The sequence below is a fragment of the Lemur catta genome, chromosome 10 (genome assembly GCF_020740605.2).
Source record: "Lemur catta isolate mLemCat1 chromosome 10, mLemCat1.pri, whole genome shotgun sequence".
Lineage (NCBI taxonomy): Eukaryota > Metazoa > Chordata > Mammalia > Primates > Lemuridae > Lemur > Lemur catta.
This window is the reverse complement of record NC_059137.1, coordinates 53844006-53865051: the sequence shown is the minus strand read 5'-3', so window position 1 is coordinate 53865051 and position 21046 is coordinate 53844006. Positions and strand designations below refer to the sequence as shown.

At 34.5% G+C, this 21046-nt stretch overlaps 1 protein-coding gene across 2 annotated transcripts in view; it reads right to left on the bottom strand.

The window, feature by feature from the left end:
- MPDZ (multiple PDZ domain crumbs cell polarity complex component) overlaps nt 1-21046 on the bottom strand; it is a 163831-nt gene that overhangs the window by 124873 nt on the left and 17912 nt on the right. For both annotated transcript variants that reach the window (XM_045563965.1, XM_045563964.1), the window contains exons 2-3: nt 11307-11381; nt 9274-9440 (exon numbers count right to left, since the gene is read on the bottom strand). In XM_045563965.1, coding sequence (XP_045419921.1) covers nt 9274-9440; nt 11307-11322 — 183 coding nt within the window. In that variant the 5' untranslated portion in view covers nt 11323-11381. The remainder of the gene's footprint in view (nt 1-9273; nt 9441-11306; nt 11382-21046) is intronic.

Sequence of the window (21046 nt, the reverse complement as noted above, 5' to 3'; positions counted from 1 at the left end):
GATATTAAGTATAATTGTTTATATTACATAATGAAATGTGAAATGTGATTTTTCCATTTTTCAAATTTTCCAGATGGCCAATGTGATATAAATTAGACTTGGGTAAAATAAAAAAAAAAAAAAAAAAGGAAAAGACAGACAAATAGATTTTACTCCGAGTACAAAATATTCACTGCTTTGGTTTCAGATTTAACATTGCAATGAATCTTTAAGAAACCACCACAAATTTTGGTGCATTATCAAAGATTATCCACAATTATCTGAAAAAGCTATATCCCTCTCTTTCCCAGCTTACGTATCTGTATGAGGCCAGATTTTCTCCATATACATCAACTAAAACAAATCCAAACAGAGTAAACGCAGAAGCAGACATGAAAATCTAGTTTTCTTCTATTAAGCCACATATTAAAGAGATATGCAAAAATACAAAACAATGCCACTATTCTCACTAATTTTTAAACATGGGCTTACTACTATTATTTTTAAATGAATTAATAAATATTTAAAATATTTATGAATTTTAATTTCTAAATTGGTAAATATTGATAGATAAAACCACATAAACAAAAGCTCTCTGTAGTCCTTCATAAATTTGAATATAAACTGGTCATAAGCCCAAAATGTTTGAGAACTGCTTCCTTAGTATATTAAGTTTTAGTAAGAAGGAGAAGCAACGGGAGAGAGAGAACTAATATTTACTGAGTGGTGGTAATGTACCAGACTTATGCTTTTAAATCTTTTATTAATATATTAATATCAATTTTATTTAGTTCTCATTTTACAACTAAAGGGGAAAAAGTCTCAGTGAAGATTATATATATAAAAAATACATATTCATCTTAAGAATAAACTCTTATTTCAGATCACCTACTTTAAAAATAGCAGCACCAGAATATAAATCTGGGTCATGTCTGTCTCTAAATACTACCAGACCACATTGTCAAATCTGAGATCAGATAATCATAAAAAACCTTCATATCATCAGGAAATCCTTTAATTATGTTCATCATATTATTTAAGAAGACAATAAAACAAAAAACAATAGAGCAGGATGATTAAGACCTGGGCTCTGGAATCCGCCTGCCTGGGTTCAAATACTAGCTCCACCACTTAACCTCTCTGTGCCACTATTTACCTATCCCTGTGATAAAGAAATTGCATTTTCTACTTTATAGCATAGCTGTAATGATGAAACCAGTAACTATAACTAGAATAGTTCCTGGCATATCCTAAGAATTTAATACATATTAGTTGCTATGATGATGATAAGTGATGTAACTTTTCAATGTATTGTAACAGTTACTGAGAGAAAATATAAGGTCTCCAAAGTAACTTTAGTTAGTTGGGTTAATTTGTTTATGTTAAAAATTACTCTTCTGGTAATAAAAGATAAATAATTAATGCACAGCTTTGAATATTTAAGAATACTCACATATTCATTTATTAAGCAATCATTTTTGAGCTTGAGTAAAGTATCTATAAGGTACAAAGTATTCAGAGATGGATATGGCATGAATTTTATCCCACAAGTTGTAAATGGACTTCAAACAAACCTGAAATATAATTAATTCTAAAGTTCTTTTTATGCTTGTTAAGAACAAATGGCAAGGAGAGCACAGCATATACACCACAGTCTAGGCATGTGTGTTTATGTGTATTTACAGAATGTCTTTTCTTTATTTAAATCTCAACAATTCTGTGTTTTCTTATCCAAATTTCCAAGAGAAAAAAATTTAAGGAGTATAACTTGCCCCAAGATAATATTCTTATCAAAGTATGCTAGAATTGTCTTCATCAAAGCGGAGAATGTATCAAAATTAAGTAAATTAATCTATTTGAAATGCCAAGAATCAAATAGTAAGCAATTTAGAAACAGGAAATTTAGACAAACAACATGTTAGAATTTTTGCAGTGTTTTCCCTTTCAATCTCTATTTCCAGAAGACAAATACAAGTGATTCACTGTTCACAATCTGCTTAGAGGAAAATAAAAATAAAATAAATCCTTACAGACAAGTATAACACATGAAGATTGATGTTATTTTGCCACACTGCCTCTCAATTCCACTATTATCTTTACCCAGGTCATTTACTTTAAAGTGTAGCATAATTTTAAATAAAACCAGAATTAAAGTTGTGGTTTATGTTAAAAACAATCTCTGATTAAAAATTTGGAGGGCAAATTTGTGGGACATGGCAAATTTTAACTTTAATTTTAATCTAGTTTTAGTTTAGATGTTTAGCTTAAATGCATTTCTATTCGGGAATGCTATTAACTGGTTTTTTGTTGCTGTTGTTATTGTGGGTTTTTTTTTAAGATACAGGGTTCTCCCTGTGTTGCCCAGTCTGGGTTCAAGTGATCCTCCCACCTCAGCCTCCCAAGTAGCTGGGGCTACAGGCCCAAGCCATCCTGCCCAGCTTATTAACTATTTCTTCATCTTAGTTGTTTCTTTAGAGAACTAAGGGTTCCGAAAGAGTATAAATTAAAAGAAAAAACGTACTGACTTCAGGGACAGACTGACCTGAATGTTCGTAAGTTTACCAACAAATAATTGCGTGGTTCAGGTTAAACTTATGTCATAGAACTGATGGACTAGCTAAGTGAGGCCAAGTCCATAGCACATAGAGCTTCTTAGAGGTAACTTGTAGTTATAGCTTCAAACGTAAAAAATCTCTATTGTTCTTAAATTCTTGGGTTTAAAAAACTCCTTTAGGTTACACACAGTAAATTTTTTCACATTTTTCCCTTCTTCTCCAAAGACCATTTAACATCGTCATAAAAATACCATACAATTATCACCATTTGCTGTTTTAGACACACATGCATACCCAATAGCAAGATGGTGTTGCATTTTAATCCAGCACTGTATAAAAAGCTTGAACAGTGCCTTCTTGCCCACGGTAAAACAAAAATTTTAGTCCCTTCAATGGCTCTATATTTACAAACTTTTAGTTAAAGGAAGAAACATTTAAAAGCTGTTATTGTACCAAAAATAAAGTATTTGAAATTCTTACAGTAAATAAACTTTATGGTAAATGTGAAAACATAAGAATCACTCCTTCTCTTTTAACTTCTCCTAGATAATATACATTAGAGTCTCAGGAAACAGATACTTTCTTGTTGGACAGCTACAATGCGCTATCATAAAAGTAAAACTATTTCAGGGGTAAGAAAAATCTTTTTCATTTTCATAAACAACATCAACTGGAAAGAATTCCATTCCATTTTTAGATAATTCCTGTTAATGTAATCAAGGCATATTTCTTTCTGTCCTCCCTCCCCTCACCAACACCAAGTTATAATTTAACCTAGACATTCTTGGGAGACAGTAGTCATTTCTCTTTTACTGATAGCAAGCCTGCAGATGAATCATCTTCTCTTCAGTTTCAAATTAGAAACCATAGGGAGAGGGTCATGTTTTTGTCATTTATATAAGTAATGAAGCTGGGGAAACAAGCGTTTCTGCTCTTTAAGATGTAAACACACAAAACAGCATCCTTCTGATTATCAAATCCAAAATAGAGCAACAAAATGTACAGTTACCAAAATTTCTCATCTTTCTATCAATCTAAAAATAATAAATGTAAACAAATTTTCCAAGCTGCTGATGCTACTACTAAAAAGCAGCATACCTCAACAATCTGGCCATGAACTTGATTAAGCAGTCTTACAAATCTATATCTACATCTTAAAGACTCTTCAGACCTGCCCCAGGATAGTGTTCCACTTAACATCCCTTACTTGCCTCAGATATTTAAAACCAAACCTCTGAAGTACACATTGACTACCTATATCTTTAGGTTTTCTAAAATTTGCTCCTGTTTTAAGATAGAGCATAAAATATATATATATATGTATATGTATACACACACAAATGGTATACATTACCTCACGTAGCCTTCATCAGAAAAGACATTAAAGTAGCATGTGATGCTATATATTTCGTATCAGGAAAATGAAAGAAGTATTCCTTTGAAAAATAATTTGTGTTATTTTACAATTATAATCAAAGATTGTACTCATCAAAATGTCATTAAAACCATTCCCTTATTTTATGTGTTTCCTACCACAATAAAAAGAATGTAGGGAAATAAAAAATAAAATAAAATGATTGCTAAAATATCATATTTAATAGAAAGGTCAGACTATAAAGTTGATACAATTTCCAAAAAAAACTGAATGCAAAAGAATAAAGACGATAAAAAAATAAACAAACAAATGCCTTACCTAATACGTCCTTCACAATCTGGCTCCATAGTTTCCTCTCCGGCCAACACCCCTCATATAATCTATTGCTTTAATGATATAGGTCTGTATGTGGCTCTGTATCAGGGTTTTCCAATCTCACCAATGCAGACGTTATAAACCCAATAACTCTTTGTTGTGGGGGGCTATGCTGTGCATTGCAGGATGCTTAGCAGCATCCCTGAACTCTACCCATTACATGCCAGTAGCAGTTCCCCTACCCCTCAATTATGACAATCAAAACTGACTCCAGACATTACCAAGTGTCCCTGGGAGAAGGAGAGTATAAAATTACCCTCAGCTGATAACTGCTCTGTAACCTTGTAAACATTGCTCCCTCTACCTGAAATAATTTCCCCCATCTCTGCAGAAAACTCCTACTCATTTTTCAAGACCCATCTTACACATTGTTGCCTCCTACATGAAATTTTCTTCTACGCAAAGTTAGTCATTCCTTTCTCTTTTACCATTCACCTTCTATTTTCCCCTGGTGTTCTGTTTTCCCCTCTAGATAGTGAGAACCTCCACCTTATTATTAATTGTATTTTTATTGATTTCAGATGTTCAACAAAGTTTATTAATAAATGCATACAAGGCTTTTATAGAAACATCCATGAGATTAACCCTCCCATGGCCAGTGGAAAATTGGTTCACTGAATAATGTCCCACACTGAATGATACAGAATCATTCAGTTCCTTTTTTTTTTTTTGCTTTTTTTCCTAGAAAACTGAAATTAAATGAATACTCAATTTTAGTAACTCAAGGTCCTTGTTATATCTAATTCTGTGATATTTCTATTGGGTCTTCATTTAGAGTTACCTATGAATTATCCATTATTTAATAAGTTTTGCCATCAGAAGTTGTTTCAAATTCTTTTTTGGAATGTAATCAGGTAAAGCACACCAACATTGAAATATAAAACAAAAATTTTACACCATGAAGATTGCATTTCAAGAATACAGATTTTTTTTAATTGATCTAATTACTCTCATCAATACTGAATAGTAATTTCCAACCCTGATTCTATGTTAACCCAGCATCTCTCCAGTTATTTCAAGAGACGTCATAAAATTTCCAAAGAAAAATCTGCCCTAATTTTGTGTGCCTATACCTTAAGCATTTAAATGATATGTGCATAAACCAACACTTTGGGGGAGGAAGGTAAATGAACTAGAAACCTGAAAATGTCAAACACACACCAACAACAAAACAATAGAATGTCACACTCCAAAAAGACTGGAGATCATTAACAAGGAGAGTCCAGAATATTCTGTGCTCCAAGGCTTATTTGCCATATAAGCACCTTTTGTAACCTGAGTTATCCACATTATTTCGTCCATCTTAGAGAACTGGTCTCTGTTGTCATAGCCTTAAAAATAATCTTAGCAATGTCAATTTTTAAGTTTGAGCCCTAAATTTCTATTGAAATTAATAATTTTAATTCACTTTTTCCTGGAGATAATTCCTGGTAAAAAGATTAATTTAGTGCCTGTGGTCAATTCTTAAGGCAAGGCAATTAATTAATCAGGAAAGTAGCATCCACCTATACTGGACTGGAGACACTTCACAGAATAAATATGCAAATCCAATATCCGCAAGGCTGACAAGTTTCTATTATTAAACTGCTAACATGTTTATTTCCCCCACAATAGCTGGATTTTTGTCATGAATACGCATTAAGCCCTGTAGTTATTAGCTGTGATGACTAGGTGACAGTGAGGACACTACTTGAGAATTTGCATTTGACAGATCATTGACACACAGTCACAGTTCTTTTTTTGCTCTTCACTTAAACAGGAATCATGCAATAGGAAATGAACTGGAGCTATTAGAGATTATTCAGGTTTAATGGCACACATCCTTTTAGCTGGCGGTTAGAACAATACACAATGTGGCAGAGTTAAACAGAGGCATCAATTATACTCTCAGACCTGTTAATATTTTTGACAATATTTAAATAGCACATCCCTTCAGGGCATGGCTTTTTTGCCCTCTCAGTTACACACCTGTCAAGTGTTTAATTTGCCAAAGGGAAACAGTTTGATTTCTAAGGGCAGTCTTAATGCTAAAGAAGCAAATTGGAAAAATTAAACATTATTGAATAGAAGTAACGAGAAGGATCTGAGGGAAAAAAAATTGCAGGCTTAATTCAACATGGCATGGCAGCATCTGTCATTAATGCAACAATATGATCATGTTCTCCAATATGCTGCACATACCTCGGGCTTTTCAATTTTCACTCCTTTTGCTTCTCTAAAAGAAAGGAGAATGATGGAGGGGAAGAATCAGAGGATTAAATCTTCTAGTAAAAAAGATGAAGATAGTAACTTGTACCTGTCATGCATATAAAATTATACATCTGAAAACATATAAGGTATATGGTATAAGGTAATAAATATGAGCTAGCTATTGGTCACATTTGTATAGCCACTGGTTTAAAAGCATGAAACAAATTTTTCATTCCTTAGGTGCATTAATTAATTATTAAATTATAAATATTAATCAGTTGGTAAACTACATAGAAAATTTATATATGGCGTTATAAAATCTAGAATATTTAGGTTTAGATTTTAAAATAGAAAATAAAACAAGTTTTTAAATTTTTACTCTAGTCATTCAAGGAAAAAAACTGGTAAATGAAACAGAATTAGTAAAGTATAGGGATTAAAATGAAAAGTCAAGCCGGGCGCTGAGGCTCATGTATATAATCCCAGCAACTCCAGAGGCTGAGTCAGGATGGTTGCTTTTGGCCAGGAGTTCAAGATGAGCCTGGGCAACATAGCGAGACTCTGTTTCCCAAAAAATAAGAAAAAAAATTAGCTGGATGCGGTGGTGCATGCCTATAGTCCCAGCTACTCCAGAGACTGAGACAGGAGGTTTGCTTGAGCCCAGGAGTTCAAGGCTGCAGTGAGCCATGGTAGGCCACTGCACTCCAGCCTGGGTGACAGAGTGAGACCCTCTCTCCAAAAAGAAATATAAAGAGGAATGAATAAATAAATTAATTAATTAATAAAATGAAGAGTCACAGAAACTGTAAGAAGTTATAAATGGTTTTAAACAAAATGAAACTCTTGGCATCTAGGGACCAAGTTTCTGATGTAAAATAGACTGCAGAGTCAAAAAAGGGAAAGGGCCATGCCTTGTGAGCCAAGAAAACTGAGTTCTAGCTCTGGCTCTACTTTCATAAAGAAGTCATTTAACCTCTCTACGCCACTGTAATCTACAGGGTGTAAACTAGATGTTTTTCTTGGTCTCTTTCAGTGTTAGTTTTCCCCTCTAGATGAAGAACTGACCAAGCAGTCCAAAGGCCAAAAACATGTAAGACTTGCCTATAGAATTCACAGATCTCACAACTTAATTAGTCTTGAAATATATTTGTGTCTATCATCACTAAAATAAGATCATACTTTCCTTAGCTGCAGACCCAATAGACTTATAAGTAGGTTTCATCTGAATCACATGGGAACCAAGCAGTCTTAGAGCCCATATCCTACTTCCATTTGGAAATGGTAAAACAAGCTCAACAAGCAGGCCCATTCGTCCCCTCCTTTCATCAGAAGCAGTACGCTCAAAGATTATTCTCCTTGCATATGGCTGGCTAGAAGGGAAATTTCAACAGTTATCTCACTTGGCTAGTAGTGTTTCCCAATACACTTGCCTTTTTGTTTCAACTTTTCCTCCAACCCTAACCATATTTTCACATAATATAATAAAGAGAGGAGATAATCTGTTCAACCTCTTTACACTCTGAAAAAGCAGATGATTTTCCACATCATGATTATGCTTCTATTCAGGATATTGGTTTTTCCAAAAGCTTGCCAATCCATTCTGAAAATCAGTGTCAAAAACCAATCTTTTCAGTAACTTGCAAAGCGGACAAACACAACTACATATAACAAAAAAAACACCTTTTTAAATTCATGATCATGCCTTTTAAAATCATTAAATAGAAATTCACTACTAAAAATATTTTAGAAGATTCTTCTGGATTTACTTTTTTCGCTACAAAATATCTAGATTAAGAAGTTACATGACATTAACAAATTCCTACTATTATTTGTTCTTCTGCATTAGGCACATTTTTTAGGGATTTTTAATTTTTAATTAAAGCTGTTCTTTCACTAAATTATGAAACTAGTCTTTAAATTTCATTTTTAACCTTTTAAGGCAAAATATTTGCTAGCAAGTCATCTATAACCATTAAATTAATGGTAAAAACATTAGAATGAGAACTAACTTGGAGTGAAGGCATAATTAGCTTGACTTCAAATCTTATAAAGATAACAACCCTTTTAAAAATATTTTTTTAAAAACCTGAGAAATTATTATTAAATTTAGTAAGTTCAAAGAACAGGTGACTTCAATTTTCATTCTGTCATTGTGATGTTTCAATTTTAACATAAATGCTAGGGCTTTTTAATGCTCATAATTTTTACAGAAAAAACACTGTGTTACATTTAGAAGTTCTAATGTTTATCACCATCTGACGCTGTCATGGAAGCAATTGCTACTTACACTCTTTTAAGAAGTGAGAACTGCAATTCCTTTAACTGATGACAATGTAATTATTCCTTTTACTGTCAAAATAGAGGTGATTTCCCTTCCTCATACACATGATTACACATGCAAATCCAGGCTTATCTGAAATTTTATAAGTGTACTGAATGTCTGAATCTGAATAAGCAAGATCACATGAACAATGAGCCTCAGGGATGATGGAAACCAAGTCTACAGCCTTCTACTCTAAACATATTTTTATCATCCCCTTCTCCTGTAGGAATTCATTCTTCGGCATCCACACAGCTTTCAACACAATGTCATATCATCTACGATATACAGCAACAACCATTACAAAAATAACTAGAAGGAAAAAAGTCACAGTGAATCTGAATGTCTCGTTTGGAGGTTTAAATGACTTCATTAACTATTCATTAAAACACAGAAAAATCAGCCTTTCAGAAAAATGCAAGTCTTTCACAAGATCTATGTCATGTCATGAATGCCTGCTTGGACGAATAATGCCCTACCTGGTCTTTCAGCTGCTGTACAGAAGTCTGAAGGTTCAGAATCTGACTGAAGAGAGGGCTCTGCAGGACTGACTTCAGAAGGCTCAGTTTGTCTTCATTTGCTACATCCCCACGTTCACGCAGCTTGGTTTGCAAGCGCTCTGCTGCCTGTAAGGCCCGATTTTTGTCTATACCAAAGAGCAGTATTAGTCAGTAACAGGATTCAAAGGACATATGTCCAACCTATGAGGACTCCATCTTGTAGAAATCCTAAAATTACTCCTTTCAGGTGTACAAGAATTGTCTCTTTTTAATTGAATAAAAAATTATAAAAAAAAGGTAAGTTTTTTAATATAGAGGTACAAAAAAAATACAAAATAGAGTATGTTTTAATACTTTAAATGTCTTTCCCAAAATTAAATAGCAAACAGCATACTTACATATGCCTCAAACCAATCTAATTCAAATAATTATTGAGTACTTTACGAATCAGGCACAAAGTTGAAAAAGTAAATATTTTAAATAAATATGTCCTAATGGTCCTTGCATCTTACATCCATACTTCCACCAGACAATGGAACTACCACAAATAATAGTTAAAAACATCTCCCTGAAACACATACATATAAATACACACGTACTTATACTTTCTAAGTAAAGCCAAATTTTTTTTTAAATGGAGATTGTTCAGATACATGTCCTAGTAGATTCATGGTAGTAACAAACGTTATCTATGAAAATACATTTGTCACATCACAGTAATAAAAAAAAACTAGGGGAGTGAAAGGGGGTGGGGCAAGCTGAAATTGCACAAAAAAGGGGTAATTAAAACACAAACTGATGTTGATTATGAGTTCACATACACACATATCGAAATGAACAATATTTACTCATATATGCAGAATTTTAAAAATAATGATAAAAATACACATGAGAATTTTATTCTGTGTCATATTTCCCATGTTATCTCAGAATACAAACCTAATATTGATTCCCATGTCAATTATTGGAAGGTATGCAACTCAATTATAGATAACAGAATAAAGACTAGAAAATAAGGGTTTAAATCATTCTGTCTCCCTTTTCCATTCCACTTTCTTGTAAGGAACATTCCTATGTGGACTAGTAGTCTTTACAGTATGCATCTTGAGTACAACATGGAGGACGAATGAAAAGGACATCTGTGAATTTTCATTACCAGCATAGTGACAGGAAAAAAGGAAAAAAATGTCACAGTAATAATCTCCATGATCACAAAACAGCTCCTTCTCCCTTCACTGCCCCTGACTCTCACCCTACACCTAATAACCCTAAGCTGTCAAGTTTTCAGCCATAATCATCAAGGTGCTGGATTGAAATCCAGACACTTTCCATTAGTCCTATCCAAAGAGTTACCAGGAGTAGGTAAGGGACGGGACTGTCAGATGATTGCAGGTATGGAACATACCTGAGACACCTGTAAACCAGTTCTGCAAACTGGTTTCTCTAAAACTAAAGAGTAGTGGGGAAAAAGGATGAACACATGAGTCCAGAAAATTTGGATATTTCAATCTAAATTTTCTCAAGTAGAAATTTAACTGCCTTTCATGAAGTTTGTCAGCCTAAGTGTTATTGTTCTTTTTATCAATTAAGAGCAAGAGCTCAGTAGTTCTTGATCTGCCACAAATAAAAGTAATAATCTACTTTCAGCATTAAAAATACTGTTAAACTTTCAGGTGTTATCCAGAAATAAACATTAACGAGAATTGAGTTCATAAATCAGAATTGGGCTTATATTAAGCTTTATTAAAGTCTATAATTAGAAGAATATTTCATATGTTTTAATTTTTGCTTACAAATGATGTGTTTTTTTATATACTTCAGATGCAACTGTCCCACTACAGAAACATATAACCCTAGTACAATTCCAGTGGTAAGGACTTAAATCTAAGTTACTATAGACAGAATATTGCCATGTAGAACATATTATATTATAACATAATATAATATATCAAAGATCCCAATGGAAGGAGTTTCAATTCTTATAAAAGTAGGCAGAAAGGAATAAGTCTTACCAATGGTTTCCAACATTTTTTCAAAGTTCAGTGTTCTTCTCTACAATGATTAAAAATAGCAATTGAAGAGGAACTCTGAGGAGAAAAGAAATAAAATGAAATGGTTATGTTTTGTCAGAACTTTGTATTTTAAAACTAAATACTCTAAAAAACAGTTGATACTACTATAATTCTTTTGACCATTAAAATCTTGCTGATTTAACTTAAGATAATTCTCTTCACAGGCAAAAAAGTAATCATTTTAAAACTTATTCAAAATTATCTTATATGTAATACTTGCATAGTAAGATAAAAGGCATAAATTCTGTTTTTTTTAAGTTGAAAATCTTTATTAGGATTTGTAGTCAACACTGTTCCACTCAAGGTACCCTAATACTGGCTTCTTCATTATTCCATTTTGTCCTGCTTGGACACTTGAGAATGTCCCCAATAAGACAGTAGAAGTTTCCAACATATTTCCTTAAGAGCTTCTCAATACAGAATGCTATAATCTTGGGTTCACTTACAGATCCTTAACCAAAGAATAAGGAGCTTACTTGACTCTGTATAAGAAATTCTGTGGGCAAAAATGTAAAATATAGAAGATTTGATCCTGCCCTCAAAGGCTCTCAGTCTTAACTGGGGAGACAAACACACATACCAATTAGACATGAACTGTGACACAGAAGCAATATGTGAACTTCTGGAAGAGAATACTTTAAATCATGGATGAAAAATTGAATCAAAGAAAGCACAGTATTAGGATTTTCAAAGGTTTTCAAAATACCCTCCTGACCATAATGTTCCCTTTCCTGTTCAAAAGAATCTTCTCAACTCCTTCAATCCACAAAGACCTCATCTTTCTACAACAATCTTAACTAGACTCTTTGAAGTATTCGATACAGATCTGCACTGCCAACATCCACATCACTAACCCATCTTCAAACTTTTTACCCAACAATTCTGCACAATTATCACCCTAGTTCCATCTAGCCTTTTTGCCTCACAGAAAACCCTAAGTCATCAGGAAGTCAGTCAGTCATTCCTTCAATGAAGAAAAAGAATCTTCCACCACATTCTCATTCTTCATCTGGAAGGTGAAACAGGGTATTGCTCTGAGAAAGAACAAGTTGCCCCGTTACCTCTTTAACACAAAATACGTTTGGCAAAAAAGGAAGCATGTGATGTAGATGAGCAGATGCACAGAACATCAATGCCTGCAATTAGCTCTGTGTAATAACAGAGAACAGTACTTATTGACTTTCCTTATCCCAATTTAGAATACACTATTTAAAACATCAACTCCATTTTAAATGTCGAATTGCTCAACTACTGGCACTTGTTTTAAAAAGTCCCCTGGTGTCAAGAAAAGAGGGCACTGGCTCTGACCTGGAATTGAAACTTAAATAGCAGTGTGGCCTTTAACAAGAAGACTATCATTCTCAGCCTCAGTTTCCTAGAAAATAAACTTAGTCATTGGGTGTATTGTGCTAAGTGAGATAAATAACGTATCCCAATTTCCAGCTCACAGCATAACTCATAACTATGAAATGTGTGTTCAGGATTAATGTTAAGTCCATATAGATAAGCGTTCCAATGCCAGACGCTGCCTGGTTTCATGAGGCCTAATACAGGGACATCTTAAAAATAAATTGGTAACATTTTTTATTCTTATTTATAAGGAGAATATAATACTCTTTCATAAAACAGCCTATTAGGTATCTACCATCAAAAAAAAATGAATATCTGGCAACAAAAAAATAAAAGTAAAGGTACACCAATATAAAGAAGCCCAGGTCTACAAAGGTGTATTTAACTAAATAGCCTAGGAGGAAGCATGATAACAATGAAAAAACATGGATTTGAGAATCTGATGACCTGAATTTAAATTTCAACTTGACCACTTACTAGCAATATGCCCTTGTTAAGTCACTTATCTTTTCTGAATCTGGATCTCTGTTTACAAATTAATAAAAGGATAAAATTATACACACGAGTGCTTGGTATGTACAAAAAATTTTAGCTCTATCCTCTTTCCCCTATGAAACACTGATTCACAAAGATAGGCAGTACTCATGATAAAGGGGATAACCTATGGACTTACAAGCTCATTGATTTATGGGGAGTCTGCAGAGAAAGTACAGAGTAGGCAGTTCCCAGCTGAGAAAAACATTATTGTACAGAAGTTCAACTACAAGTCAGTTATTCTGATATAGAATTACTTTTTCTTCCCCCAAGAAACTCTTATAAAGGTTACATAAAAAAAAAAAAAAAGCCAATTCAGCTGCAAGTCACTGATGGTAGCTCCCAAATGAGAGCTCTACTCCCCTATACTTCAGTGATAAAAAAAAAAAAAAAAATTACAGTTTCACATTTTCTTTTCTCTACTCTGATGTCCCTAAAATAAATGCACAGTTTTTTTGAGGTTGTCAGGGTATTTTACCATTAACAACCCTAACAAAGAGACAAGAATTACCAAAAAAAAAAAAAAAAGTTCCTTTTTATGCCTTATAGTCCTATATCAAGGATTCAGTTCTAACTATAAACAAACTCATTTGTAATCACAGAATTTCTGAGATGTAGAGATTAAGTCCACTCTCTTCACACTGAAGCCATGAATTCTCCTTGTCACCCTTCTGCCACCCCACCATCACCCTTCCCTTGTTGCCCATCTGCACACTATTTGGAAATCTAAGGATACCTGGGTGACAACAGTAGGTCAGAGCCAATGTGTACAAAAAAGATCCCACCTGTCAGAAGAATGCCAGGTTCTGAGGGTTTTTTCTGAGTAATTCATGCTGCCAATGATGACGACAAATCAGAGGTGCAATAGGAGAAGAATGGAGCCGTGGATATGGTAACAAGAAGACACTAATGCTAGGGCGGTAACTGCAATAATAACAGCAAACACACAGCATCTACTGGAAACATCTATCTAAGTAAGTCTTTTAAGCCTCACACAATCTACTCACTTTACAAATGAGGAAACAGAGGCACAGAAAAGATAAGTAACTTGTCTAAGGTCTGACCACTATTAAGTGTTGGAATCAGGATTTGAACACAGGCAGTATAGCTCCAGAGTCCACAATTTAATTTCTACAACATGCTGCCTCTTGATAGGAGGAAGATTTACCTTATGATTCTCCTCCCTGTTCCAATGTTCAAAATTGCCACAAAGACTGTGCCCTACGTAAGGTGAAACTAAAGGAAGAAATAGGGACCCAAAGTGAACAAAGTCTGATATGGAATAGACTGTTATAGACATTCAAATTAGCTAACTGTCCACAGAAGGTATGAACAAGTTAGAATTACGTATTTTAGAAATCACGAGTAGGTGATTCTAAAGATCAGTAATATTCACCATTTATGTAATGTGCATATATGTTTAAACAATCACTCTTAAAATTCAAGATTTTAAGGAAAATCCTTAATAAAAAGTAAGCCTCTTTATATTAATATTCAAAGTACATTCAAAAACATGGCTGTTACATTTCAAGGTACTAAATCCCTCAACACAATGAGAGTTAAAAATACAAAGTATATTATTATAATTGTTCTACTGCATTATTAATTATTGTTGTTAATCTCTTACTGTGCCTAATTTATAACTTAAGCTTTATCACAGGTATGTTTGTTTAAGAACAAACAGTACAGGCATACCTCAGAGATATTTTGGGTTCAGTTCTAGACTAACACAAAAAAGCAAATACCACAATAAAGAGTCACACAAATCATATAAAAGATATATTTATGCTATACTGTAGTGTATTAAGGGTGTAATAGCACTATATCTAAAAAAGCAATATATATACCTTAATTAAAAATACTTCATTGCTAAAAAATACAAACAATCACCTGAACCTTCAGCAAGTCTTAATATTTCTACTGGTTGGTGGAGGGTCTTGCCCCCATGTTGCTGACTGTTGACTGATCAGGGTGGTAGTAAATGGATAATGGGGTGGCTGTGGCAATTTCTTAAAATAAAATAACAATAAAGTTTGTTGTATGAATTGACTCATCCTTTTATGAAAGATTTCTCTGTAGCATGCAATGCTGTTCGATAGCATTTTACCTACAGTAGAACTTCTTTCAAAATTGGAAAATTCTGTTAATGTTGTTATTTTGACCCTCTCCCATGAATCAAGAATGATCTTGTGGTATGTAAACTGCTGAATCCTTTCCAAAAGGCTTTTCACTGACTTTTCCCAGATCCATCAGAGGAATCACTGTCTCTGTCACCTACACCATTATAAAATGTATATAATATTTCTTAAATAAGACTTGAATGTCAAAATTATGACTTGATTCATGGGCTACAGATTGGATATTGTGTTAGCAGGCATGAAAACAACATTAATCTTGTACATATAGGTACATTGTCATTGAGCAATAATATATTTAGAATGGAATTTTTTCTGATGAGTAGGTTTTAACAATGGGATTAAAATATTCAGTAAACTATGTCGTAAATGTATGTGTTATCATCTAGGCTTTGTTGTTCCATTTATAAAGCATAGAAAGTAGATTTAGCATAATTCTTAAAAGCTTTACGATTTTTAGAATGGTAAATAAGCATTGGCTTCAATTTCAAGTCACCAGCTGCATTAGCCCCTAACAAGAGAGGCAGCCCTTCCTTTGAAGCTTTGAATCCAGGCATTGACTTTTCCTCTCTAGCTATAAAAGTCCTAGACAGTATTTTCTAATATATGGCTGTTTAGTTTACATTGAAAATTTCTTATTTAGTGTAGCCACCTTCTTCCATTATCTCAGCTAGATCTTCTGGGTAACTTGTTGCAGCCTCTATATCAGCACTTGCTGCTCCACCTTATACTTTTAGGTCATAGAGTCGGCTTCCTTAAACTACATGAACCAACCTCTGCCAGCTTCAAACTTCTGCAGCTTCCTCGCCTGTCTTACCCTTCCTAGAATTGAAGAGATTTAGGGCCTTGCTCTGGATTAGGCTTTGACTTAAGGGAATGTTGTGGTTGGTTGGATCTTTTACGCAGACCACTACAACTTTCTTCCTATCAGCAGCAATAAGGCTGCTTTGCTTTCTTATCATTCATGTTTTCACTGGAGTAGTACTTTTAATTTCCTTTAAGAACTTTTCCTTTGCATTCACAACTTAGCTACCTGGCACAAGAGGCTTAGCTTTTAGCCTATCTCAGCTTTAGACATGCCTTCCTCACTAAGCTTAATCATTTCTAACTTTTGATTGAAAGTGAGGGAAGTGTGACTCTTACTTTCACTTGAACACTTAGAGGCCATTGTAGGGTTATTAACTGGCCTAATTTCAATATTGTCATGTCTCAAGAAATAGGGAGGCCTGAGGAGAGGAAGAGAAAAGGGAGAATAGTCAGCACACACACATTTATCAATTAAGTTTGCCATATGGGTACAGTTTGTGCTGCCTCAAAACAATTAGAATCGTAACACCAAAGAACACTCGTTGCAGATCACCATGATAGTTACAATAATAATGAAAAGTTTCAAATTGTTAGAATTATCAAAATGTGACACAGAGACACAATGTGAACACATGCTTTTGGAAAAATGGCAACAACAGACTTGCTTGATGCAGGGTTGCCACAAACCTTCAATTTATAAAACTGCAGTATCTGTGAGGCACAATAAAGGGAAGTGCAATAAAACAAAGTATGCCTATGTATATATAGGATTGGGTTAGTATCATGGTTTCAGGCACCTACCGGGGGTCTTGGAATGTATCCCACATGTTCTGGGGGTGGGGTGAACAAATGTATTCAAATTGTGTAGAAAATATTAGTTTCCCTTGAGCTGCTATTCATGTATTCTCCTTGTAGCCATGTCACCATTTGGTTATAACTGAACCTAAAATCTTTTTCAGTAGGCTTGGCACTCAGAACTATAAGACTTATCATGAATGGCTAATGAATTCAATATCTGTTAGGCACCACAGCACTGGGCAAGCACAGTTTACACAGGTAACATCATGTAAGTGAGGACTCTGACTATCTTGCTCCCCAGCATATCTTCCAGTGCCTGGTACATTCTTTTATTTTCCAGATAACACAACAGAGAAAAAAAGGTTGAGGTCTTACTCAAGGTCACCCAGCTAGTGAGTGGAGAACTTGGATTTGAACCCTACTGTGCCTGAGTTCAAAGCCTAAACTGCATCACACTACACTGCATTTTCCATATTATCTTGCAAAAATCACAAGGTGGAAATATATTGTCAAATTTTATTTTAAAAAAGGAGGAGGAGGAGAACAATGTATTATGTTGCTACTACTTGTATAAAGTCACCCTATAAGTTTATAAAAGCACAGATTTTCTGCAAGTTTTTCAAAGACACTAGTAACAGGATATGGCAGGGCTGAAGAAAATGAGAGAAACTTACTTTGCACTGCATTTCTTTTGTGTTTCTTTAATTGTATATCTAAATATAGGCTTACCATATTTATCAAATAAAAATACAGGATCCCTAGTTAAATATGAATTTCAGATAAATGAACAATTGTTTAGTGTATGTCCCATGTAATACTTGGGACACATTTATATTAAAAACTAATCTGTTATTTAACTGCAATTCAAATGTAACTGGGCATCTGTTATTTTATCTGGAAGAACCTGTAAGTATTTTAGCTCTGAGGGCAGAGGAAGAATATCCAAAAAGCTGGATTAAAATATTTTTTTCAAATCAGCCCCAATTCCATGTACCTTGGTTGACCCTGTCATGATGATTAATAGATCAGATCTTTAAGCAAGTCTAAGCTATGCCAGGCACTAAATCCTTTACATGTAATTTATTCATTTAATCCATTAAAAAACTTCTATGATGTAGGCTATTATCACCCCCATTTTTCAGATAAGGAAAGAGAGGCACAGAAAGGTTAAGTAACTCGCCCAAGGTCACACAGCTAATAATTATTGGAGCCATGAATTTGTACCTAAGTGGGCTGATTCTAGAACCCAAGGTTCAAAATCACTAAGCTGCCCTGTTATAACTAACCCTACTATGTATGTATTAGCCTAGAAAAAAATTAAATTTACAAAATCATTTTTAATTTAAGGCCTTCAGGCTTCCGGTACAACTTCAACATAATGACAGAGTTGCCAAATCCTTAATAAAGCTCTAAAGATTTTACCTGTGACCATATGATTTCCCAACAATTGTTTGATAACACTAGTGTCAGCAGGGAATAAAAATCAAACAGAATATTTGGCGTTATTTAGAAACAGGAACTAATTAATTGACTAATCACTTTACTTTTCAACAAGTTGTACTAGTAACGTGTAGGCACAGCTTTTATGTAGTAGAGAATCAGTGTTAGAAACATAAAATGAATCATTCTGTCTGGTGCAGATTATATGGCAACCAACAAGTGAAAATATGTTTTATGCTAAAAATAACTCTATGAAGAGAAACTGCCCTAAATGCATACAATTTTCTAGTTATCTTAAACAATTCTGACTGAAAAAGGAATACAACATTAAAAGAGCCTGCTGCAATGGCTTGTAGCTTGTCAAAGTTGCTCAGCATCTGTTATTGCATTTAAATTTAGCATTTGTTTCATTCATAGCTGCCTTAGCACTACCTGAAGTTAGCAGACAAAGGAGCAGTTAGAGTCAGTTGTAGGTAGATTGTCGTGAATTCAATTGTTCATGACAGCAATCCTGTCAGTCATAATTCCTACTTTGGGGAAACATTACTGAACTATTGCTCCAAAAGCAGAGAAACGTCACAGCACCCAGCAACATCATACAGTCATCCAACAGAAAACACTAAGCCTTTTCTTAGCATCTGTTCTCCTGAACGTCTCCTACTTTCATAGGCTTTGATCAAAAATACATTCATAAACACAATTTTTATTTTCAAGTTGACATGTATAAATCTTCCCAAATTTCTTCAATAATAAAATGTATTAATTCTATTTTGCTCTCAAAGTCAAAGAAAATCAAGTATCAAGGAACCTTAACTTTACAACCTACTTCAAATGTTGACTGATATTCTTGTCCTTCCTTTATAAAACCGTAAGATAAATTACCTGTCTAAAGTGAAAGTGCAGAGGAGGCCAAGGGGTTTGAAAAGAACTCAAATTCCATAATTTACCAATTCAGCAAATATACACAGGGCGCCTACATGACTGGCACGTGGTAGGGTGGCAGAATTGGAGAGAAATGAGGACACTGTCTAGGAGCTCACATGCAAGGGAATGAAAGAAAAAGGAGTAAACAGACAATTAAAATATAGGAACATAAAAGAGGGATACCAAACCCAAACTGAGGAGTCAGAGAAAGCTTCCTGGAGTCACAGACCCCTGAACAGAGTCCTAAATAATAGGTAGGAATTAGTCAAAGCAGAAAGTGTAATGAAAGAGCCCCCCACATAAGGACAGAAGCGCATAGTACCTTCTGGGCAGTGCAAGTAGTTCCTTATACAGTACCTGGATTGAGGCTGAGGGAAAAGGAAAGACAGAGGTGATAAGGTTAGGGATGTGAGTAAAGGCCAAATTATTGAGGGCCCTCCATACCATTCTTAAAGAGTTTAGATTTAATTTGCAATTTATTTTGGCAAAGTGAGCGGCATGGTCAGATTGTGTTTTAGAAAGATCACTCTGGTGGTGGTGTGGAAAACATACAAAAATCAAGAGAAACTGGGAATAAGGAGGCCAGGTAAGAGGCATTTTCAAAAATAAAGATGAAAGTGAAAATAAATGAAAATAGAAGACAGATTCAAGAATTAATTAAGAGCTGTAAGTAACATGAGCTAGTAATGTGGAAGTAAGGAAGGTGAGTCTAGGATGGATCCCATCTTTCCTGCTTGAGTTATTGACTGGATGATAAAACTAAAAGGAATGGTCAGCGTATATCTAGAAATACCTTTCTTATCAAGAGTTTGAATGGCTGAGTAATAGGACCTTATGATATAGGACCTTACGTTGCTCTGGACTGAAATGTGTTGCCACAAAATTCCTATGTTCAAGCCCTAACCCCTAATGTGAATGACTTTGGAGTCTTTTAGGAGACTATTAAGGTTAAATAGGATCATAAGGGTGGGGTCCTAATTCAACAGAATTAATCTAATACAAAAACCAATAGAGAAAAAAATCTCTCTCTCTCTCTCTTTCATATATATAGAACAAACACTGCAGAAAGGCCATGCGAGGGCATAGGGAGAAGGTAGCTGTCCGTAAGCCAGGAAGAGAGCCCTCACCAGAAGCCAAACTCTGTCACTGTCAGACCTTGATCTTAGACTTCTCAAACTCCAAAACTGTGAGAGAATAAATTTCTGTTGTTTTAGCCACCTAATGTAAGTAATTTGTTATGGCAGCCCAAGATAATACAGATTTCAACCTTCCCATAGCACCTCGCCTTCAAGGAATATACCCTCATGCACTATGATTCACACCTCTCCTCCAACCATAACCAAGGGAACCAGGATTGGGCTCCTTACCCAAGGGAAGTCAATCTCAGTGCTGACCTGAAAAGTAGAAATGAATCAGTCTCTCTTGGGAAGATAAGAAATATTGAGAGAATAAGCCAATTATTGGTTGAGGAAGATAGAAGGCTGAGTAAGGGATGAAAAAGCTAAAATGGGATACATGCAAGCCAAAGTTATGAGAGAGCAAAAACACATCAGTTGCTAGACATAGAATACAACTGACAGAGAGGCAGGCATTCCTTGGGAGATCCAATACAGGCAATCAAAGGGAAACAGAGTAATTGGTCCCTATATCCCTACTATCACAATCACTGATACCCATTTTGCCAGAGGCACT